The sequence below is a fragment of the Eurytemora carolleeae genome, unplaced genomic scaffold (genome assembly GCF_000591075.1).
Source record: "Eurytemora carolleeae unplaced genomic scaffold, Eaff_2.0 scaffold375, whole genome shotgun sequence".
NCBI lineage: Eukaryota > Metazoa > Arthropoda > Copepoda > Calanoida > Temoridae > Eurytemora > Eurytemora carolleeae.
Genome location: NW_019396277.1, coordinates 156,296 through 181,461, shown reverse-complemented (window position 1 = coordinate 181,461; position 25,166 = coordinate 156,296). Strand labels below are relative to the sequence as shown.

The following is a 25,166-nucleotide window of genomic DNA, read 5'->3' as shown; positions in this document are numbered from 1 at the left end:
TAAAACAAGTTTCAGGTGAGATTTAAAACAAGTTTAACGTGAGATTTAAGACAAGTTTAACGTGAGATTTAAAACAAGTTTCACGTGAGATTAAAAACAAGTTTAACGTGAGATTTAAAACAAGTATAACGCTTCTGCAAACATGACTTTGAATAAAATCTGTTTTGCAAGTCTTTAAACAATCCTTCATTGTGATTATTCAAAAAAAAAACTAAAAAAATTGCGTTTTCTGTCTGTCTGTTTGTTTGTTTGTGGCTTGTAATTGCATAAAACGGATAAACAGATCTAGGGCCCAAGATTTTATGCATGACCTCGCTACGTGAGATTTAAAACAAGTTTAACGTGAGATTTAAAACAAGTTTAACGTGAGATTTAAAACAAGTTTAACGTGAGATTTAAAACAAGTTTAACGCTTCTGCAAAACATGACTTTGAATAAAATCTGTTTTGCAAGTCTTTCAACAATCCTTTATTGTGATTATTCATAAAAAAAACAAGTACAATTGCGTTGTCTGTCTGTCTGTTTGTTTGTTTGTGGCTTGTAATTGCATAAAACGGATAAACAGATCTAGGGCCCAAGATTTTATGCATGACCTCGCAAAATTCCAAATTTAGGAATATCAGTGTTAAAGGGACTGCTAAGGAAAAATTAAAGGGGGTATAGGATGAAACCTAAGAATCTCAGGAGTAGAACGATCTACCTATAAGTCATCCCTCTGATGTTTCTGTCTCGAGAAATTGATATAAAACTGTGTCAAATGTATACGAAAATTCATATTAATGCAAGTTTGTATAAAAGTTGTAGTATTAAACAGATCATATTCAACAAATACGCAACCAGTCTTAAAGCCTCAGAATCTCCTTAGCTTAGGAATATCAGTGCTAGGTATCCCTTCAAAATAAATTATTTTTCCATAAAGGAATTGAGTCTCAAGCTCTGATTTTCTAAATCTTATATCTTTGCAAACCAAAAGCGCAACCCTTACACTTTTCAAACAATAAATTCTATTCGATCAAATAATCAAAGTTTGAAATTTCAAAGCTTTCCTTTCGTGTCGAATTTATAATGTACGAAGAAAAAATGAAATAATATAATACAATCAGAAAGAGAGGCGCGAAGCGCCACGAAAGCCTTTAATTTCTTAAGATGCTTTATACCTGAATTTGATTAACAAGTACATGATCAATTGTTTAAGTGGACTAAGAAATCCCGGCTGCATGTAAACACCTATTTTCTCCGGAGTAGAGAAAAATACCTAAAAGCATGTTTATTTGATACAAAAATGATGATAATCAATGGGCGCAACTAGGGGGGGGGGGCGCTATCCCTTTTTTTATCAGCAACCACTAAAAATTGCTAAAACGTAAATTTACCAGGCAAAAAAAGAGTTTATAAAACAGTGTTAGAAAATAGAAAGACGACCTTGAATAGAAAGTACATTTAAATATAGTTTTCATCTATATAGTAAAGCTCTTTGCTCATATATTTATATATTTGTACCTATATAAAATATATGTTAGCTATAGCTAATGCTGGACATTTCTTAGGGAACGCATGGGTACCCTAGGGGTAGCATAGGCTAAAAAAATCGAATATTTTTTTCTTCAAAAATCTAATTTTTTTATTCAAGTTTTTTATTTAACGGGCAACGCCGTGCATTTTAGCTAGTATAAAAATAAAGCTTTTAGCAAACTATGTAGTCTGACAAATTCTGTTCATAACTTTTAAACAGAAATTGTTGAGGGTGATCATTTTTGAATAGGCGACATTTTTAAAACAGTTCTACTTTTAATTCTTTTCTCAACCCTTGGAACTCTTTTTTGAGAAACTCAATTTGACACTTTTGAATGAAGGAAATGGAAACTTTTTAAGGAAAAAACGGATTTAATTTACAAGTTCAATTTTTTTAAATCAATTTGAATATGTTCCTTTTCTTCAGAGCATTTTCTTTAAATTAGGAAAATTATGGTTTACCTTGGAAACTAAATATATCAAACCAATCCCACAAATGGTTAAAATATACATTTTTGTCTGAAAATAAATTTGTGAAACTTGTTTTTTAATTAATCATAATAGAATTTTTTTTTTTTTGAATAAAACCTTTAAAAAGTTGAATATTTATTTTAGAATTTATTTTGAATTTTCTGTTATTTAAGCTCCGAATATTCAAACTCCGAATATTCACCCTCCATGGATTGCACATGTGTTCGTGAATAAATATTCTCAGTTATAGATTTTGTACAAACTGTGAAAGAATAGAAGTATTCTCAGATAGAATAATCTTAACAAGGGAAGGGCAAATTTACTCTTTTTAAAATTTTAATTTTTTATGGAAATTTGTTTTATATACATTTTATATCAGGTTTACAGAGGATACATAGAAATTTCACTAGATGGCTCGCACCTCTGCCCTTTCAGTAAAAGTAAATTCATCCTATAAAGTATAAATTCAGACCGCGTCAAACTTGTTGCACTGGCTAGTCCTGTCCTTAGAGCTAGGTACAGTACAAACTGAGAGCGGAAAGGTTGACCCAGCTCGGAAATTCAAGTGTATCACGGCTGCCCGTGATAGGGATCATTCATTTGGCATACCGTCCAGTTTTGCTTTTCATATTCTGTATTTGTACTGTACAGCTAGTTTCAGGGGTCAGCAATTTAGTTTCAGGGGTTAGCAATTTAGTTTCAGGGGTCAGCAATTTAGTTTCAGGGGTCAGCAATTTTCGAAATGTTTTGAATTTCTAATTTTTAAGCTCGAGTAAGTCATCCAAAAACTAGAGAAGCTGCAAAGTAACAAAGTCGTACAAGTAACTTTTTCAGTATTTCGACTCTGAGCCCCTCCCGACACTCCAACTTTTTATCGAAGTCATGAAAAGGACGTTAAAGGAGGTTAAAGGACGTCAATGGAAGCTAAAGGACGTTAAAGGACGTTAATGGACGCTACAGGACATTAAAGGACTATAAAGGACGTTAAAGGACACGTTTCTTAAAAAACATTTTTTACACTTCTCCTCTCTTGGAAATTGTCATATTAGGAAATTTTCCTACCCCAAATTTTTCCTGCCCACAGTTTTTCCGAAACTAACCTGTCACCCTGTAGAGTTTTCTAGAAAATATTAATTTCTAGAAAGAGACCAATGCCCAGCCCTAATACAGATTACTTTATCTTATCTCCAATTTTATAATCAAAGTTCAGGTGTGTAAACTTTATTTATTTATCAAATTTTGAGAAAAGTAAAGATAATTAAAAATCTTTTTCAGAAAATACAGACATTTTAAACAAGCAGAACGTTTTTGCTGTGTTTTACTGTTATATTTCAAATTGTGCATACATTTATAAAAATATCATTTTTATTGGATTTACATTTTTTCAAAAAAAATTAACAAAAATTTACACCCCTGATCCTTTTCCCTTGTAGTAGAGACATTTAAATACTCTATTTAGAGCTTTTTTTCAATTTTAATATTTATCATTAAGAATTAATTTCAACCCAAAAGTACAACAATCTTTTGTATCAATAATTACACGCTCATATGTGTTATCCAAATGTTTTTTATTAGAAAATAGCATTCTCATTTCTCATTTGCCACTGAATTGCAGAACCTTGCAGCGTTTTAAACAGGATTATAATGAGTGAGAATTGGAAATTGAAAACCCAGCTTTGCCTGAAATCTTAACTTTCTCTATAGATTAACCTACTCAAGTTAGAACTTTAAAATACTTAAAAGTTTATAAGCTAAGAACATTCCCATGGTTCTACCGAGTTCCCTAACCTAAATTTGAGACAAAATTGGTTCATGAGTTGAGATCGGACATACACACACCCTTACAGACAGATTAACACTTTATTTAGACGCATCTTGCTCCAGTTAAACCATTAAAGCAATCCTTGTTTGAATACAAAGAGCATTCAGATGTTTTGTACGTGCCATTTGATTGTTTAAAAATCAATAAACAATATGAAAAATTACGAAGAGGTTTTTTACATATAGAATCCAGCTAATTTAAAAAACTTATCAATACAAGTCCAGATTAAACAGCAGTTGTTACATATAGAATCCAGCTAATCTAAAAGGCTTATCAATACAAGTCTAGATTAAACTGCAGTTTTTACATATAGAATCCAGCTAATCTAAAAAACTTATCAATACAAGTCCAGATTAAACAGCAGTTTTTACATATAGAATCCAGCTAATTTAAAAAACTTATCAATACAAGTCCAGATTAAACAGCAGTTTTTACATATAGAATCCAGATAATCTAAAAAACTTATCAATACAAGTCTAGATCAAACAGCAGTTTTTTACAAAGAAATAATATCATTTACTGTAACAAAAAAGGAAATTCGGAAATTAGTAATAAACCCTTCACCAAAAAGTACCTTCACGCTTTCTGCATTTTTAAAATATCTTTAGTCGTATTTTGAGATCTTCGTCGAAATCCGTTAAAAGTTGCGTAATTGACGAAAAATAATTGAATATTTAAAATGCATAGCTTAACAATAAAGTACAAAAGAGCAAGTACGCCAAATCTACTATTAATGGGTAAAAATTGGGTTGTAAAGTAAGGATATCACAGGATCTCTAGTTTTCCGAAGAGAGCAAAGTTTTTGAGAAAGAACAAAACTTTTCGTGAAAGATGATGTTGTTCAGAAAAAGGGAAAAACAATTGCTCTATTTTAAGCAAACGAACAAATCGAAAAATTAACGATTTAAAATCGTTTGAACGAATTTGAATTACGATCGTTTTTTAAATGTTGTAAAATAAAAATAAAATTTAAGAATTATCATCAAGGTGTTTAGTTTATCGCTTTATACTATTGATATATGGAAGATAAATTAGAATATTTCGTTAAGATAAGAACACGTAGTTAGCTGATACCAGGATAACTTACAGGTTAAAAAAATATATTCCAAAGGGACTGTACGCCATTTTTAAATAAGGCCTATGCTTGGAGAAGAGCCAATAAGGTGTGATAGAGTTTAATGCTCATTTTTACTTCTACTTTATATTTTTCCCCAAGTCCAAGTTATCCTAAAAATCCAGGAATAGCTAGTATATTTAGTTGCATATTGGAGACTCTAAACTGCTCTGTTTGGTTTTTAAAAGCTTTTCAAAAAAAATAATACCATGGTTAAAAACACGTATTGAAATTGGTTAGCCATGCAATTTTAAAGAAATCGAATTCGCTCTCTACATTCAATTGAATCAATTATTAGTTTACAGACACTTTTCTGGCGTAAAAGAAAAGGTCAAAATAAATTGGGTAACATGCTGAAGATTGTTAGAGGTTCCAAACAATCAGTTATATTAAACATTATCTAAAATATCTCAGGTAAAAATGTTCCAATTCCCAGAGCCTGAAATATAAGCGAGTGTCTTTAAATAAAAACTAGAATTTCCTTTTCTTGGGGTCTAAATATTTTTGTGTAGAATTTGACTTAGAAAATTAGAAACCAAATATGGGAATAAAACGAATCCAAATGGAATAGTATAAGTTCGTAACAAAAATATTAGTAGCTAAAAAATTGCCTTTTTCATGACGTTACCCTGTTTAAAGTTACTACGCTTTTAGGGCGCTTCGCGCCCATCTTCTATCTTAACTTTTAATTGTGGCTTTATCTGTGAGCATCTTCTCTTTGTACAGTATAAAACAAAGACAAACAAAGTTTGCGGATTTCATAATATTTGTTCGCGTATTTTCAAAATAAAAAAAGATTTAAAACACATTTTTTTTTTTTTTTGATCATTCATAAACCTTTCCTGGGGTCACGTTAGGTCCCACACAAAATTTGGACCCGATCGGTTCAGCCGTTTTGACGTTTATTGTACACAAACAAACAGACAGACAAGCTAAAATATATAAAAGGACTCAGTTGGTGCTTGAACAGTGAACAGTGAACACCCCTGAGCTAAGAGGAGAAGGTTTGCACTTCAAAATTGGTTCTTCAATCCTTGTCATGATGATAACCTAACCAATAACCATGGAATAGTACGCAGGAGATTAGAGAGTTTTGCGGGGGAGAGGAGGGAGAGTGGCCACCATGAGCCCCGCTGCATGCAGTTTCCAAACCACAAAATTAGCATAATGAAATCCAAGCAGGGGCGTAAGGTTTGGGGGGCCTGGAACCCTGTGTACCCCCTAGACATGCCCCCCCCTGAGCATCTCCTGGCCCTTAGACTTAAAATTTTAATCATACATATATAATTATATCTTTGTTTCTTATCAACTGACAGTTTGTCTATGTTTAAATAATTTCTCAAATTCTTTTAATCGACATTAATCTTGTTTAATACATTTTTTAATGGGGTTGAACAACGACTGTTAAGGGGTGAACCAAAAAAATCGGCGCTCTTTCGCGCCCTGAAGATTTAACTCATAGATTTCAAAACAGAAAAAGAACATCTTCATAAAACTTCATAAAGTTTACAGATCCCTTTATCAGACATTGAAAGATAGAAGTTGATAAAAATACATAAATGAAATAGATAAAATAGATATATTTAGTGATGTTAACGCTTGCCCTGATCCTGCTCTGTGCAGGACTTTCTTCTTCAAGAAATTTAATAAAAGGTAAATTCTTCATTACAAAAGTTTGTTTTTTTCAAGTTTTATAATTTTGTAAATCACTACACAAATATGTATTATATATATTATGTTATTATATAAGTATCCAAGGAAAAACATTAAATAAAAATTTACAAATTCGACGGGCAACCGTAAGATTTTGTTCGTTGATTTTCAAATCAAAATTCAGATTAAATTATCCCAGAAAATGAATAGTTTATGACACAACATTTCTAGATATTTATTTATATTATAGATTACGTACTTTGATTGTAGAGGGTGTCCCACGAAACATTACATTTGGTCAATAGTTCAAAATGTCTTCTTCCATAATTTGTTAAGATGAATGATACCAAAGAGAATAATAAAAATATTATATAGCTATCATCTCTGTTTGTCTGGTTGTTTGTCCGATCATAAATCACTAACCCCTGCTGGACCGATTTCTTTCCAAATTTTATTGAGAAACTCAGGAGACCCAAAGGAATGTTCGTAGCTTGGTTTTGAAATTCTAAGTTGAGTGGGTCGATTTTAATAGCGAAATTTTAGTTTCCCGGTAAAATCGTTCAAGCTAGTTTGATAATAAAATTTATTTCAAAGTAAAATATTTTTGATTTAAACATCTTTTTTAAACTGTAAAAGTCTTTAACATCTAATACAGTTTATGGAAGAAGACATTCATAATTATTCACCAACTGCCATGTTTCCTGGGACACCCACTGTCCTGTCTATTGTAGATTCCGGTCGGGAATATGAGTGGGAAATGGCTGAAGTTGATTCAAATCAAATCAGGTAAAAAATATTCTTCCATGATAATCCCAAGTATTAAATTCAATTGTGCAATGTGTCTCATAGTATGAAGCAATCATTTCGTTGTCTAACAAACTGTGAAGAAGTAAGAATCGTTTGAAATTAAAATTAAATTTCTATTTGATAGGGAATATTTGATAGAACTAAGTAAAGAACCTCACATGGCGGGGCTGGAAAGAGACAAGGTAAAAATATTAAACAATTTTTTAATTTATCGTTATGTTAGGCTGAATTGTTCTTAACTGAATTTAGAACAGTGTTTAAACAATTAATTCGAGTGTAAAATCTTAATGTTAAAACATCTTTATTAAAAAAAAACCTTTATTCTGATAAAAAATAATCTTTTGAAATTTAGTACAAAAGTTTAAATTACATTGTTATTAAGTGATTCAAATATTTTACTTTATATTTTATATTTTATCTCTATTTGCTTGCGCGAATATAAAGCTTTTAAAATGAATTTAATTCAAACGCAAGTTTCCTTAAAATCATTTTTTAAAAGTTTAAAAATATTTTTAAAAAAAAAGCTTACACAGTGAGACCCAAACAGCTGTGGAATAGGAAAACGACATTAGCATTTGATGTTGTTCACGGGCAGCCTTTGTATATTTGAATTTCCGAGCCGGGTAAACCTTTCCGGTCCCAGTTTGTACTGTATCACATGGACTCGCCTGGACATTGGCTAAATAAAACAGACACTCATAAGACTAGTCGATGCAAAAAGGTTGACGCGGTCAGACTATAGGTTGAATTTCTATTTCAAATCAAAACGTCTTACAGTCGTCTTCCTATTCCACATTTATCCTCTAATTCAATTTTACCCCTAGGAGTTGGCAGAATGGATGGCTGAAACCTGGAGATCTGCTGGAATAGATTCTGTATCAATTGAGAACTATAAAATCCTTCTCGATTATCCAAATTCTACAGATCCCAACCTTATCAGGAGTTTTATCAAATTACTAGCTGAAGTGCCCGGCGTTGTCCGTGGAATTTTGGAAAAAAATTGAATTATGAAAACAAATATTTTTATTTTTTTAGCCTATGCTATCCCCGGGGTACTCAAAAATTCAACCGTTTGGCCAGCTATAGCTAACACAAATATTTGAGCGAAGAGCTTTGTTATAAATTAAAACTTTTAGAAAAAAATTATGAACATTTTGTTAGAAATTATGATCATTCTGTTAGAAATTATGAACATTTTGTTAGAAGTTATGAACATTTTGTTAGAAATTATGAACAATTTGTTAGAAATTATGAACATTTTGTTAGAAATTATAAACAGATTGCATGAAATATCCAACATAATTAAAAAAATCCCTCACATTCTGTTAATTCAAAAAGTTCGTAGGTTTGTAAAGCTTTCGGAAATTGTTCGATATTGTGGGTTTCTTCTAACACTGCAGAAATTGGGCAGAATTTCTTTTTTAATACTTTGGCCTCCGACATTTATATAGTTTTGCCTCCAAAATGTAATTATTTTTTGCCTCCGACATTTAATAATTTTTGCCTCCAAAATTAATTGAATTTTGCCCCCGAAATTTAATCCCTTTTGGCTCCAAAATTTATTCGTTTTTTACTCCAAAACTAAATTATATTGCCTCCAAAACTTACTAATTTTTGCCTCCAAACTGTAATAATTTTTGCCTCCAAAACTCACTAATTATTATCCTTCAAAATTTTGTCAATTTCCCTCCAAAATTTAGAAAACTTCCATGGCAAGGAGAAATCTACGGTTAAAAAATATTTTTTGATAAAATACTAATGAAGGATTTACAACTCGAAAAATGAGGAAGTGTTCAGAAGTCATTTTAAAGAGGAAGGAGTAGATCATCCTAATTTTGTTCATGCATTTAATGCTTACTCAAAGTAAGATTTTTTTTATACTTTTGTTACTGCAATATCTTTAACATAAACGTTACAGCACGTTTGTTGTTTCGTAGTTTTTGGATCGCTTTTGGATCGTTTATGGATCGTTTATGCGTTTTTTAATATGTCTTCTGCCAGCGTCAAATTCGACATACTACAGGAAACTCAAAAACCTTTTTGTTACCTCTCCTTTCAACACGTATTTTGAAAGTACCCCCTGTAAAGGGACCGTACCCCTTGGAAAGGGACCGTACAAGCGTACAAGCGTGATTTCAAGTAACCCTCCGATCATATATATATTGTACACGGGCAGCTGTAGTACATTTGAATTTCTAAGCTGGGTCAACCTTTCCGGTCCCAGTTTGTACTGTATTGCCCGGACATTGGGTAAATAAAGCAGACACTCAATAGGACTAGCCGGTGAAACACGGTTGACGCGGTCAGGTATTAGGTGCGTGTTGTATACATTTACATTAATTAGAAATCATTCTAGGATTAAAATACTTATGCTTTATATTCATGGCTGCCAGTATCTCTAGAATGTATCCTTAACAGTATAACTTTAATCTATTAAAGGGACTGTAAGCGTAATTCCAAGTGACCCTCCATGCAAAGATGACAATGCCCGATTTAAAGCGTTTGCCTTTAGAGCTTTTGCTGATAAAGTATGAATTATATATATCAAAAGAATCAGTTTTGTTAATTAATATATATCAACTGGCCTAAATTCACCTCAATGTACAATACATCCTAGTGATGATTAACAAAACTGATTCTTTGGTTAGACATTGCATGATTTTCTTTATTTAAACTCTTTATTTTCATTTGTGGTTTCTCTGCAAATATCACTTGCGAATTTTTTGCAAAAAACAAAAATCGGAAAAGTTCACAAAACCACTTTTTAAGTCGTTATCTTTTACAATTTTGATCAGATTTAGGTTTCAAGGGTAGGGTTGTAAATCAGGCATTGATATCTCTGCCAGTAGGGCCACTTGACATTATACTTACTTACCCTTTAAGAAATGGTTGCGGATTGGTGGAGCAGTAACAATAAATAAAAACACATATTTATCTATTTTTAAGATAGAAAAATGATGATATTGTCATCCTTGATAAGTTATTCTTCAGACGAAGGTTCAGGAAATGTTTTATTTTTTTTTTTAAATGTAAGCATTGTTTTCTTCAGAAGCGGAACAGTGTCTGGTTTACCCTTGTATGTAAACTATGGAAGTGTTGATGATTTTCAACTTCTGAAAAATAATGGAACTGAGTTTAAAGGGAAAGTGTGTATCGCTAGATATGGAAAAGTTTTCAGGTATTTTTTATTCAATTAAATCGTGAATATATTTTATATTTATATTTATTATATATAGTTTAAAAAATGTCCAAAATGTTCAATAGTCTAGAGAAATAAACAAAAGAAGACGAAAAAATCTTTGAAAAAAAGCGCAAAGGAATTGAGTGTCGGATACAAATGTGATTTTCTAATCCCTATATCTTTGCCACCCAATGTCGGAGACCTTTGATATTTCAGATTATGAATTCTGTTAGATCAAATAATCTAAGTTTGAAATAACAAAGGTTTACATCATCAGGTTGCAACGATATAAGAATTAGAAGATTTGAATTTGTGTCAAAGACTCAATCCTTCAGGATTTATCATACATGTATGTAAAAGGTAATGAAAAATTTACTTGACAGAAATATATTTGTATATTTTTGGAAGAACTTTTCCTCTTTTCACTCCTGTATGCCAAGTCCATTAGCGCCTGATCCAATCAGGATTCAGTCATGTGTTTGTTGTCAATTATGAACCAATAGAAATAGAATGGCGGTAACATCTATCTTTCTATCTATCTCATTATCCAATTAGAGTTATGAATCCTTCAATCGGCGCTACCAGTAAATGGAAATATTTACTTCAACTGAAACTATAGCGTTTTGATACTATTTACCTGGAAAATTTAACTTCTCCTAAAAATCAGATGTTTCACCTAAATCAGAGTTTTTTTTTAAATAAATTGATAAGGGTTTGAAAAAACAAGAATATAATAATATCAAAAACAACTTGATCAAAAAATTAAAATTTGATCGTAGAAGTTAATGGTACGCGTCAGTTTTAAATGTTATTTACCAATTTAGCTGTTATTTTCAACTTACCTTTTCAACTTTTTCTATCTTTTTTTCCTCCTTTTTTCTCGCTCTTTTCCCTCCAATTTGATATTTGATTTGGGAATTGGGGTTTATCAATATGCAAATATAAATATATGCGTTTGCGAAGTATTCATAAAGATATGTGTTTTTTTTCGCAGAGGAAATATAGCTGATAACGCTGCAACCTTCGGATGCTCTGCTGCTGTTATATTTTCTGATCCTCAACAAGTGGCTGCTGAGGGGACAGATGAAGAACATGTAAGAAAACAGGGTGATCCAGGAAAAAACAGGGATTAGTGTTTTTTAAGCCCCAAGAGTTTTAGAAATGACTTGAAAAAGTGATTTATAGTATGAAGGGGCCGGTTATGTAAGATTTTGGTTATTGGAGTTATTGTCGAAAATTTTACCTACAAATAGAAGGATCAGACGACAAATAGAAGGATCAGACGACAAATAGAAGGATCAGACGACAAATAAAAGGATCAGACGACAAATAAAAGGATCAGACGACAATTAGAAGTATAAGACGACAAATAAAAGGATCAGACGACAAATAGAAGGATCATACGACAAATAGAAGGATCAGACGACAAATAAAAGGATCAGACGACAAATAAAAGGATCAGACGACAAATAGAGGGATCAGACGACAAATAGAAGGATCAGACGACAAATAGAAGGATCAGACGACAAATAGAAATATCAGACGACAAATAGAAGGATCAGAAAACAAATAAAAGGATCAAATGACAAATAGAATGATCAGACGACAAATAAAAGGATCAGACGACAAATAAAAGGATCAGACGGAAAATAAAAAGATCAGACGACGAATAAAAGGATCAGACGACAAATAGAAGGATCATACGACAAATAGAAATATCAGACGACAAATAGAAGGATCAGAAAACAAATAAAAGGATCAAACGACAAATAGAAGGATCAGACGACAAATAAAAGGATCAGACGACAAATAAAAGGATCAGACGACAAATAGAAGGATCAGACGACAAATAGAAGGATCAGACGACAAATAAAAGGATCGAACGACAAAAAATTAATTAAACTACCCCTTAATAAATTAGAAACTGTACACTATAAGGGAACAATTTCAAGTCTTTTTTAACGAATAAATGGGCTCAGAAACCCGAATCCCAGTTTGTTGGTCAAGTTGTAGTATTATGAAAATAACAAACATTTTAAACATCAGGTTGCAAACATTTAGAGGTTAGGAAATTAGAGTTTTTGTCGAGTAACACTTTTCCAACTGATTTAAAGATATTTCCATTTTTCATTAAATTGCTGATTTCAAAAGATTATCTTACAAATACTCCAATGATCCTATAAATACCTGGATTAGATTTTAACTTATTTTTTAAATATTCTTTTGACATTCACAATCAAATTATATTTTAAGGTTTATCCCAACGACTTCTGGATTCCAGGTATAAATATTTTAGTTTAAAAATAAAGTCAATTCTGAAGAGTTTGATTTGTTTAATTCTAAATCCTTATGCAAGGGACCGTCAATAAAATTAGAGTAACAGAGAAAAAGATCTTTTTTAAATTAAAAGTGTTAAATAGAACAAAAACATTTTTATCGTTCACATNGTTGTTTATGGATATTATTATATAAAAATGGTGTAAAGAGATATCCAATTAGAAAATTAATTTTCACCCTGCTTTGATGAGTTAAAAGAAACAGTGTTGTTAACTGTTAATTTTTGGCTGTATCTGTAAATTGGCTTAGATTTTTTGAGGGTGTTTTAATTCCACAGGCAAAGAAAAGAAAAAGATCCAGTAAAAATAATAAAAGGCTGAATAGATTTTCTACAGTCTTGAAAGGCTTATCCTTTTTGTTGGTAACCCTGTATCAAATTAATCTTAAAGCGAGTGTCTAGTTTTATATGTTAGTTTAGCTGAGAATGCAGTATTGTAGAGAAATATTTCAGAAATCATACGAGACCTATGAGATGTTTGTACAGTGTATAATTATTCAGAAAAAGGGAAAATTCAATTATTAAAATCCTTCTGGATTGTCCAACACGCCAGGCAGGTGTGCAGGGCCGGCCTAACGGCGCAGTAGGCGTGCTGCGCCAGTCAGGCGTACCGTACCCAGAATTGTATTCTCAACTACCATGTCTAGTCAGACACTCCCTTTAATAATATTGTGTTATCAGGAGTTCCTTCCTCGGATCCCAGTCCAGCCAATAGGATATAATGATGCTGAGCAGATACTTGCTCGTCTAGGAGGAGATGTAGCTCCGGCAGATTGGCAGGTCCCACACATCACGTTATATTCTGTCTGTACCAGTAGCAATTAGAAATTAACTTATTCAGCGAAATGAGTCTGCGTACACTGCACAATTCCTGTGTTTCACTGATGTTTCCAATTATAATTCGAATTTAAAAGTCGTCTTGATATTCAACCGTTTCAGTCTCACTGTACTTTCAGTCATATTTGAATCTTTAATTCAAGATCTTAATATAAGATATGAAATACTTAAATGTCAGTATAATAGCCCAAAGTTGTTTAATATTGTAAATAGCAAATACAAAAAATCTGTATTCAATGGGTAAACATATAGGTTACAAAGTTAAAGCTTTAACCAATTTCGACCAATTTTAACCAATTTCAAGCTACCCTCATGTACGGAGTGCCATATCCGATTCATAATAATAAACCGTTGTTTGATCAAGGATTAATGAGATATTCGAGCTGAAAATAATGTTTTTTTTCAATTATTGTTGATTCATTATCGGACTTGCGGATTCATGCTTGATAACAATGAACTAAATTGTAAGAATTTAATACTTGTCAAGGCAAAAATATTTTTGATATCTTCTACATTGTTACTTGGATAGATTAATTAAAATAACAGATATATGACACGAGATGTCGTCTTTTCAAGATAAAACTCGTTCACAATAACCAGCTGAGACACAAGCCCAGGGCCAGAGGAGTCTAGCGCAGTCGGCGTAGACAGGCTCTCTCTGTCTTGTAATTCTGTAAATCTTGTTATCTGTTCTTTTAATTAATCTATTGTTACTAGGATAAAGATGTGAAGCATTCTTGAATGTTTGAATTTTTTGTCACTGGTTCGATTACTTATATTTTGAAGAATTCAAAATTTTCTTATGATACGTAACTCTGCTTTAAAGGGAGTGACCGGCAATGTATGGTAGTTGAACTGAGAATGTAGTATTGTAGCGAAACTTTTTAGGATTCATTTGGGACAAATTAAACGTTTTAATGATGTAATAATACGGAGTTTGAGTGCAAAATTGACGTTTAAAATCATCCATTTTGGTGGTTACGTCTTGAGAATCGACTTTTTTAAATATTAAATGACGACGACAAAAAATGTTACAAAAAAATTCTAAAACAAATTAGTTGCTTAGGGATAGGTTGAGAAAATAAAATTTGACTCTTATTATCGAAAATATATAATCTTATTCAGTTATTAGTGCCTTATTGTTGACAAAACGTTTCTGTAGATTTCCAGGAATTTTTATTGAAAAGACGACATTTATAGAATTTAAATAAGACTACGAACAAATTCGTAAAGAATAAGAAATTCATTTTAATGATGAAAAAGAATTTACTGATTCTAATATTAATTTATTGAGAAAATATCAATGGAGAAATTTGTTCCTAAACATTTGATTAGTTTACTGTAACATTTTTTTCTTTTTTGTCGTCGTTATATAATAATTTTTTAAAAATCGATCCTCAAAACGTAACCACCCAAATGGATGATTTTGAAAGTCGAATTTGAGCTCAAACTCAGTATTTATGCATCTTTAGAACGATTTATATGTCTGAAATGAATCCTTTAAAATTTCTCCATGCAATACTACATTCTCAGTTCTACTACCATACATTGTCGGTCACTCCCTTTAAGAACAATTTTTTTACAGTTCAAACCTGAAAACTGTGAAATAAGATAACGACTTTTAGACTCAAGTTATGATTTGAAATATTCCGTTAAACACAGTAATTATGCAGTTTGTACATGCTGTCATTTCACTTCAAAACGCGATTTTTAAACTTCTTTTAGTAAAAGTATTTGCTTTGTAACAACATCAAATAAACTTAAATATTGCTTAAATGTCGTCTTTCTATTCCACAGTTTACTGGTTCTCACTGTAAATTGTGAGAATCATGGTTGAAATATATTAAGAACATAAACCGCTCTACTTTGCCTTCCAAACTTGACAGAGAATTGTTTTGAAGTTCGTTGTTAAATATTTTATGTTTTTTACTTTAAAAGTGTTTCACAATAATGTGAATTATTTATTGCATTGCAAAATTGTAATATCGATCAGTTTGCTTTTTGTACATTTTACCAAATTTTGAATAATTTCGTTATGAAAAAAGTTTCGGTTTACACTTTTGGTCAGTGTAAAATAAGCAAGCTTATCAAGAATGTAATTTTGATATAGGATCATCTTTGGTTTCTTGTAGAGTCTCATTAAACTATGCTTATCAGTACAATGTACAGACAAGTACTGTCCCAACTGAGTTCTGTACATTGTGTACAATGTCCCTAAAAAATATCATTTCTGCTAAAGATGAATTTGAAACTTACTTAGGGCCAGATTCCAGGTCTGACCTACAGAATCGGGGGAGACTTCAATGCCGAAAACCTAGGGTCGAAGGTAAAACAAACAAAAAACCAATTTAATATTTTTTCAACTTTATTTGATTAGCTGGAGGTGAGTGTTCACAATGCTCTGGAGGAAAAGGATTCTGCTAATGTGGTTGGAGTTGTTTATGGAGCAGAGGAACCAGACAGGTAAACCTGGAGCTAGGAGCTGTTTATGGAGCAGAGGAACCAAACAGGTAAACCTGGAGCTAGGAGTTGTTTATGGAGCAGAGGAACCAGACAGGTAAACCTGGAGCAAGGAGTTGTTTATGGAGCAGAGGAACCAGATGGGTAAACCTGGAGCTAGGTGTTGTTTATGGAGCAGAGGAACCAGACAGGCAAACCTGGATCTAGGAGTTGTTTATGGAGCAGAGGAACCTGCATGGACAGGTAAACCTGGAGCTAGGAGTTGTTTATGGAGTAGAGGAACCAGACAGGTAAACCTGGAGCAAGAAGTTGTTTATGGAGCAGAGGAACCAGCCAGGTAAACCTGGAGCTAGGACTTGTTTATGGAGCAGAGGAACCAGTAAACCCGGAGCTAGGAGTAGATTATGGAGCAGAGGAACCATTAAACCTGGAGCTAGGAGTAGATTATGGAGCAGAGGAACCATACAGGTAAACCTGGAGCTATGAGTTGTTCATGGAGCAGAGGAACCAGACAGGTAAACCTGGAGCTAGGAGTTGTTTATGGAGCAGAGGTACCAGACAGGTAAACCTGGAGCTAGGAGTAGATTATGGAGCAGAGGAACCAATAAACCTGGAGCTAGGAATAGATTATGGAGCATGAACACGTGAAGATAAATCCAGATGATTAAAAATATTAAAATATATTAAGATATGTGATGCTGGGGAATCATAGGGATGCCTGGGGGTTCGGAGCACTAGATCCCAGCTCAGGAACAGCTCAGCTCATGGAGGTGTTTTTTATATATTTAAAACATACAGTGTGTTTCAATAAATATTGGATTTGAGTGACGACTTTGATATCGTCTTTGTTCAGATTATCAGTGTACCTAATCTTAAACGACTTAATAATGTTACGTCTAATAGACCACAGTTAAACCCTAAATAAGCCATATATCGAAAGGATTCATCAAATGTCGTATTCTTTACTTTCTGATAATGAAATGTTGTAGATATTTAGATATTGAAAAATTGTCAAGACAACATTTGATAAATTCTTTTGATGTATGGCTCATTTAGGGTTTAACTGTACATTAGATGTATCTAAACGGAATTAAAAGAGATATAAAAACTGTTTTACTGCGAACTGAACAGAACATATGAAGAAGGGTAATTTTATGCGACATCACTGGTAAGACTTTGTGACCTCGTAGCTCCTCTAATTTTGATGTTACGCGCCAGTATGAGAAAATATACAAGATGTCAATCTTAAATTTGCAATAATCTTACGTTTAACGTGTGTGTATTATGTTAATTTATGCAAAATTGTGATAACTGTATACTTTGTTTGCATACAAGAATAACATTTTTTGGGACACCCTGTATTGACAACTTGATTAACAAAGTACACAGAGTGTACACTGTTGTACGGTTCACTGTTGTACAGAAGACGATTCAGCAGAATTTTAATATTTCAAAAGTGATCTGTTAGATCAAAATCAGTTTTAAATACAGGGTTACCCACAAAGGACGAGACTTCAGAGACGACTGTATCGAATTAATACTTTCTGTTTACTAATTAATACTTACGATTCCCTGCAACTGTAAATTTGGTTATTTGGCCAAATCTTTTAATAATTGCTATTGAAAGACTTTATTCAATACAGAAAACGTAATTTTACCTTGGGATCTTCATATTTCAAGAGTTTAGGGTCGTCTTTGCAGTCTCGCCCTTTGTGAGTAACCCTTTATAAAATCTCATCAGGTTGCAAAGATCTGGAGATAAGTAAGTATATATGAAATCCTTTGTATAGGTTGTCCGAGTAATTGGAGAAAAGTTGAAAACAGGTTGGAGACCGAAAAGAACACTCATGTTTCTCAGGTTATCTATATACATATATGAAGTTGTAATCTTTGTTTGTCTGTCTGGCTGTTTATTTGTCCGATCATAACTCAGGAAAATACTTTTACCAGTAGATTAAATCCATAGATTAATTAAAATAACAGATAGGACACTAGATGTCGCCTTTTCAAGATTTATGTGCGTTTCGTTCACAATAACCCTGAGGCAGAAGCCCAAAAGGAGATACGCGTAGTCGGCGTAGAATAAGACAGAGAGAGAGCTTGTTCTACGGCGACTATAGTTTCCTATCTGTTTTAAGTAATCTATGCTTGAATCTTATAAAGTGAAATAAGTGAGTATGTACGCTGCACTATTCCTGGGTTTTATGTTTTCATTAAACTCCTTAAAACCATGTATAACTTGTATAATGTATAATGTATGCTGTATACTACAGTTAAACCCCATTGAGCCATACATCGAAAGAATTTATCAAATGTCGTCTTGACAATTTTCAATGGGTTTTATACTTTTTCACGTAAATCTGAGTATTTGCGAAATAAATAAATAGCCATTAATATGCGGGAACAGAACAGTTTTAGAGGGCTTCATATAATCATTTAATTAAAAAACTCAATATCTGCAACATTCCGTTATCAGAAAACGACATTTGATGAATTATTTTGATGTATTTGATTATTTAGGATATGAACCCAGTTGTGTCTGGAAAATATGTTTTTCCTAATAGTTGGGTCATTAAAATTATCTTCAAAACAAATACACTTAAATAAATTGAAATGGTTTTTATATTATAAAATTAAATAATGAAAAAGATCTCGATATCACTTGATAAGCTCATGTTTAGCTGGGGAGCCGAGGAATACAGTTTAATAGGATCCAGGGAGTTTGTGGAAGAGTATCAGGTAAAATACAATGTCGTCTTCACTTGCGAAAGAATGTAAAATTCAATGTCGTCTTTCCTCTTAGAAATTCAGGTAAAATACAGCCAATCTCAGATTTGTGGATGCATAGCAAAAGTTTTTTATAATGTCTTATTAACCTATTTCAATTATTTTTTTAATTTCAATGACTATATGGAGCTATTTATTTCTGTCAATTCGCAAAACATGAAAATTTGTGCACATTTGCAGGTTACCAATGTAAATTTAATAATAAGAATTTTAATTAAATTGTTAAAAAGGAGAACTTACTATTTATTCAAAGTTTTTTGTGACGCTTAAATATCGTAGAAACAAACATTACGTCTAAAGTATTTAACATTGTTTAATAAAACTCAAAATATTTTCTTTCTCGTGCATTTCTTCAGTTCCTGAATCTAAAATAGAAGAAATCAATTCAAAAATATTTGGTTTCTTTTGTTTTTATGTTTAAAATTTTAACTTTTAATTAAAATGTTTCCCATGCATATTCAAATAGGGTTTTCCAAAAGTTTTGGGTCATCCTAAAAGTCTCATCCTTTTTGGGAAACCCTGCAGTTAAACAGGATCGAGGGAGGATTATTTATTCTTTAAACTTTTCCTTTTTTTGTTTAAATTTACTTTTTGAGAGCATATTCTAAAGATTGAATCAATTTAACAAAATTTGATGAATTCAACATTCTACTTCTAAAAGTGTATGCAAACTTGAAAATTTTGTCTGTTGAGATTGAGAAGGCCTTAATTCCATCTTAATTAAAAAATTTGTAAAAAGAAGTCAAGTATACCTGAACTGTGAAGGTCCAGTTTGTACACTCCTGGTGGTCACTTGAAGGTCAGAGTCGTCAGAAACAGATTTGATCAAATCAATATCCCTAGAATAGGAATTAAATCTATTGTTAGGTAAATAAACTTTCGTTGTAATTTCGAACTAAATTTGTGTAGAAGACGACATGTACGTACCTCTTGTTTCTTGATCGTACTGTAGGAGGAAGAGATATCAGCTGTCGACTCGTATCAAATATATCTTTGTTCTCCTGAATGAGATGAATACATTTTTATCAACTTTTGGCAGTTGAAAATATTGTACTTTTTTCATTATAGTCATTTTAAATTGCAATACCAATTGTAGTTAATATTTAAAGGAATTTGTTTCCTGTACAGGGTGTCCGACGACTTAGACTTAAAGTCGTCTTTTTTATATATTTTTAGCATTTATTTGTCAACCTAATTTTAGATGCAAATGTTATTGTTTTACGAATCATACGTGTTTAAGTCGGTTGACGACAAAATATTCGAATTTATTCAAATATCAAATACGACTTTCAAGTCGTCTTGCTTCTGTCATGTTTCGTGGGACACCCTGTACATTAAAGAGAATCATTAATATTTTCACGGAGTGTTCTTCCATTTTTAAAAGAGATATTTCTTCTTAATTTAAATGATTTGGTCTTCTAACTTTAAAGGGTTTGTTCTTCTAACTATAAAGGGTTTGTTCATCTTAATTTAAAGGGTTTGTTCTTCTAACTTTAAAGGATTTGTTCTTCTTAATTTAAAGGGTTTGTTCTTCTTACTTTAAAGGAATTATTTTGTTTACTTTATAGGAACTTTTTTTACTTACTTTAAAAGAACTATTTTACTTACTTTAAAGGAACTATTTTACTTACTTTGAAGGAACTATTTTACTTAATTTAGAGCAATTATTTTACTTACTTTGAAGGAACTATTTTACTTACTTTAAAGGAACTATTTTACTTACTTTGAAGGAACTATTTTACTTAATTTAAAGGAATTATTTTACCTACGTTGAAGGGATTATTTAATTACTTTGTAGGAATTATTTTACTTACTTAAAAAGGGATTATTTTACTTACTCTAAAGAAATTATTTTACCTACTTTGAAGGAATTATTTTACTTACTTTAAAGAAATTATTTTACCTACTTTAAAAGAATTATTTTACTTACTTTAAAGAAATTATTTTACCTACTTTAAAGGAATTATTTTCCTTACTTGAAAAAATTATTTTTCTTTTTTAAAGGGATTATTTTGCTTACTTTAAAGAGATTGAAATACTTACCCTAAGTAGGTTTTCATAATGTTCATTATCAAAAGAAGGTCTCAGTAATGGAATACGGCTAAAAAAATCTTATAATTTATGTTAAAGTTTAATTCAAATGCATGAAATCCTACGTTCAATGGTTTGAGGTTAAATGTCATTAAAAAATTTTATTTACTTTACAAGTTTCAGTTGGGTGAAAATGTTCTTTATTTATACAGGGTGTCTCACGAAGCAGGACAGTACCTCTGCAGCAAGACGAATTGAACGTAGTCTTTGATTCTTGAAACAATTTACGAAATTTATTCGAAAACCTAATTTTAGAAGTGAAATTCTAGAGTTAATAATAATAAATAAAACTAAATAGTAAAAACCCTTAGTCTTGACATTTCCAAAATGTGGTCTGCCTTTTATGTGCGTTTAATATCATCGGAGATATTAAGATATTTTTTTCAGATTTCGACAATTTCGGTTCTTTTTAATAAAATTTAAATCTGACCGAAATTCTTAACATCTCCGATAATATTGACAGCACAAAAAAGGTAGACCACACTTTGTTAATCCCAGGAGTCAGGACTAGGAGAATTTTGGGGTTTTTGCTTCATAAATCATACATGCTAAAGTAGGTTGACGATTAAATGTCACAAATAAATTTGAAATTTAAAGGCGTCTTTAAAGTCGTCTTGCTACCGTCATATTTCATGGGACACCCTATATTTTATAAAACATTTTGTGTTTTAAAAAATCAAACTCGGAAGTTTCATTTATTGATATACTGGGCTTTTGACAGGCTTCGTTGAACATTTGTTTTTATTTTGTGAACGTTACCTGAAGAATCTTGACAAAGCAGACATGGGATATATTTCATTCTCATTTGGCATTTCCATTTCATTTCTAAATAATATTTGTTTTTTGACAAGTACAGTGGGTGTTGAATAGGAAGACCACTTTGAGACATAAGTACGTAAGTACTAATTTTAAGAAATTAAAGTTTCCAGGGAATTGCTATCTAAAATATCACATTTGTTTAATCCTTCTTTTCACTAATTTCGGTTTTCTTTAGGCTTGGTAAAGAGGTTATATTCCTATTTAATGGGACTGTACAGGGAAAATGGAAAGGGGTATAAGTTGAAAGCTTATCACATTAGCTCTTGATCGCGACCCATGAAAATTATGTCTGATGTTCCTATCTTGACAAATTGATATAAAACTGTGTCAAGTTTATACGAAAATTCATATATACACAATATAGAAATGGTACGTTTAAACAAATCATATTTAGCAAATATGCAACCAATCTGAAAACGAAGATATCCCAGAGAAATCAAATTGTAACTTTGGTTTTTTCCAATTATTATTTTTAAATTTTATAATTTTTTTATTTTTAATAGTTCGTATGACGTCATTAGAACTTCCACAAATGGTAGTGCAGTGTACTGTCACGTGATATAGACAGCGATACTGCACTCTCATTGGTGTTAGTTCTGCTGCATGTACTTGTATTTTCGTTTTGCCACAGTTTTATATCAATTTCTCGAGACAGGAACAACAGATTGAACTTTCATGGGGCGCGATCAAGCCCTAAAGTGCTTAGGTTTCAGCCTATAACCACTTTCATTTTTCCTTTACAGGAAGGGATGGGAAATTTTTAAGTAGGCGAACAGTCATAAAAGAATTATTTTTAACACAAATGAAAATTACCTATTTCCTACTTTAGTTTCTATCCCAATGCCTCGACCCTAGATAAAATGTGCTTTTTAATTTTTAAAAATTTTTATGCCATGATATTTTCTTTTGCCATTACCTTTACGTTATCAATTTTATTTTTCCCTTGCGACATTTTACGTGTTTTTATGTCTCAACGTTACCATGTTTTGCAAAATTATTTCTTTTTTATACTAGACAAAGGATAATAATAATTAAAAGTTAAAACTATAAGTTTAATAAAATTATTCTTCTAATTTCAAATGAAAAAACCTTATCTATTGTGTGATGAAACAAAATAAAAGATGTTACCTGAATTGACTGAATTACCAGCGCCGATAAAATATAAACCTGAATTTTAAATATAAATGAGATTGACATTTAAAGATTTATAGAATAAAACTAGACATTAGTATATATGTTCCCTATTTATGGCCAAACGGCTGGACCGAATGGGCTGAAATTTTTTGAGACAATCATATAATTTTTAAGTATTTTCAAATCTAAAAATTAATTACTATTATGATTATTACTTGAAGGACATCCATATTTCAAAGCGTATATAGAAAATGCGTCTAGTTTTATTGTCAAAATTGGTCATTTTAGCTTGAATTTTATGTTTAAAATGACATAGGAAATTGTTTCAGATTTTTATATTGAGTGCATATATAAAAAAAATGATTAATATTCCGCATACTTTAACGCAGAATTCCAAATTTTTGCGCCAAAATTAATTTTGTGGAAGCAAGCGCAAACGATACCGATTCCGCCCAAAACTTGAGTTTTAGTAGCAAAAAAATGCACAAAATGATTTTTACTAATAACAGGCTACAGCCTAGGTTTCAGTGTTTAAGCGAAAAAATAAAGGTTTTGTAGATCAGGGAAGGGTTTATCCCTGGAAAATTACAAGAAAGATTGTTTTATGACTTTTTAAGATTAGGGATTACATAGTTTGAATTGGATAAGTTTGTATAAGTGGGTAAGAAAGTGGGTAAGTGCTAGAAAAAGTTGTATTGATGCAACTGCTTTCATACAAGATAGATTCATTGTTTCTAGTAGATTTCAACCTCAACAAATACAATAGAATATAGCAGTAGCAAATATTAATAGTAATGTAGTCATGGTCAGGTCCAACTGGAGGAAAGAGAAGTACAATATATATAACTACTGATGTAGTCATGTTCAGGTCCAACTAGAGGAAAGAGAAGTACAATTGTTAACATAAATTCAAAATGTAAGGAAGACAATTTCACCGACTCAAATGCCGATGTTAATTCTCTAGATGTGTGTGTACACAGGATCCATTTCCGCCATGAAGCACACCTCACATGTAACCTTCGCTCCTCACCTCTCTACACCTCCCGGTATTCAGTCAGCTATAAACACTCAAGACATTCACAACTCCATCTCAACCCTGGCTCCTTCATGATGATGATGCAGATACTCAGCGCAACGCACCTGTTGATCTGCCCCACCAACATGAAGCTCTACATCACCCCCCATGACTCCTTCAGGCTGATGATGCAGACCCTGAACTAACAGCAGGCGTGCTTATACCTCTGATCACCCTATTAACTTCTTGAGAAGCTTACTTAGGAAACTTGTGCACGGCTCTGACCGAAGTTTCCGCTATCTCGAGTTGCATTGCCTTAGTTCCATTGATAAGTCCTGTCGTCCCAATTCCCAGATCTGCTCCACCAACTTGAAGCTCTACAACACTTCCATGAAGCGCCATCTAATATCCATCATTAATTCCTTTGTTAATTTCCAAATCAACCAATTTTAACTCCGCTTTAAATGCAAATATTTCAAAACTCTCGTTTTTTTAAATAAATGTTAGAAATATCCATTTAGATCTCCTTTATTTTATTATAGTGACTTTTAAAGTCAACAACAATATATAACTAATGATGTAGTCATGTTCAGGTCCAACTGGAAGAAAGAGGAGTAGCATATATAAACACTGATGAGTCATGTTCAGGTCCAACTAGAGGATAGAGGAGTAGCATATATAAACACTGATGTATGTATGGCTGGAAATTATCTAGAACCTCTGTCCTCTCCAACCCTATCTCATCTTTTTACAGATGCTACTAAGGTAATAAAGGTTGTCTCTAAATAATAAAGCTCTGTGACAATTTTTTTTTATTCGACAAGCAATGCCACCAAATGATACATCCTCTTCCATTGAGATTAATGTGAAAGAGAAGAATAAAATAATTATTATTAGGATATTGATAGTCCGGATGGGAATGGAAGTTATTATGATTTCTGGAAAAGATACGAAGGTATTCCAGAAGATGAAGACTTTGAACCTCATGTTGGAATGAGTCCAGGTAATGGTTTATCCTGTTTACCTCCTTATCCACCTACTTTTGTCTTGTATTCGTCCATATCCATCTGCTTGTGTCCTGTATTCGTCCATATTCACCTACTCTTCTCCTGTATTCGTCCTTATCCA

At 32.0% G+C, this 25,166-nt stretch overlaps 1 protein-coding gene and 1 long non-coding RNA gene across 2 annotated transcripts in view; one reads left to right on the top strand and one right to left on the bottom strand.

Moving 5' to 3' along the window:
* Positions 1-1,154: 1,154 nt before the first annotated feature.
* Positions 1,155-2,033, bottom strand: LOC111699989 (uncharacterized). The gene is made up of 2 exons (XR_002764877.1): positions 1,975-2,033; positions 1,155-1,255 (listed from the first exon to the last, which is right to left on the bottom strand). It is a non-coding gene; the product is annotated as an uncharacterized LOC111699989 (long non-coding RNA).
* A 329-nt stretch (positions 2,034-2,362) lies between these two features.
* Positions 2,363-25,166, top strand: part of LOC111699976 (N-acetylated-alpha-linked acidic dipeptidase-like protein) — a 33,192-nt gene continuing 10,388 nt past the window's right edge. The window contains exons 1-18 of the mRNA XM_023470777.1: positions 2,363-2,423; positions 6,507-6,572; positions 7,304-7,358; positions 7,504-7,561; positions 8,204-8,319; positions 9,144-9,242; positions 10,429-10,557; positions 11,555-11,654; positions 12,814-12,841; positions 13,175-13,196; positions 13,483-13,675; positions 15,993-16,058; positions 16,110-16,195; positions 16,881-16,962; positions 17,983-18,050; positions 18,874-18,931; positions 24,687-24,803; positions 24,936-25,041. Coding sequence (XP_023326545.1) covers position 2,423; positions 6,507-6,572; positions 7,304-7,358; positions 7,504-7,561; positions 8,204-8,319; positions 9,144-9,242; positions 10,429-10,557; positions 11,555-11,654; positions 12,814-12,841; positions 13,175-13,196; positions 13,483-13,675; positions 15,993-16,058; positions 16,110-16,195; positions 16,881-16,962; positions 17,983-18,050; positions 18,874-18,931; positions 24,687-24,803; positions 24,936-25,041 — 1,450 coding nt within the window. The 5' untranslated portion in view covers positions 2,363-2,422. The remainder of the gene's footprint in view (positions 2,424-6,506; positions 6,573-7,303; positions 7,359-7,503; positions 7,562-8,203; positions 8,320-9,143; positions 9,243-10,428; positions 10,558-11,554; positions 11,655-12,813; positions 12,842-13,174; positions 13,197-13,482; positions 13,676-15,992; positions 16,059-16,109; positions 16,196-16,880; positions 16,963-17,982; positions 18,051-18,873; positions 18,932-24,686; positions 24,804-24,935; positions 25,042-25,166) is intronic.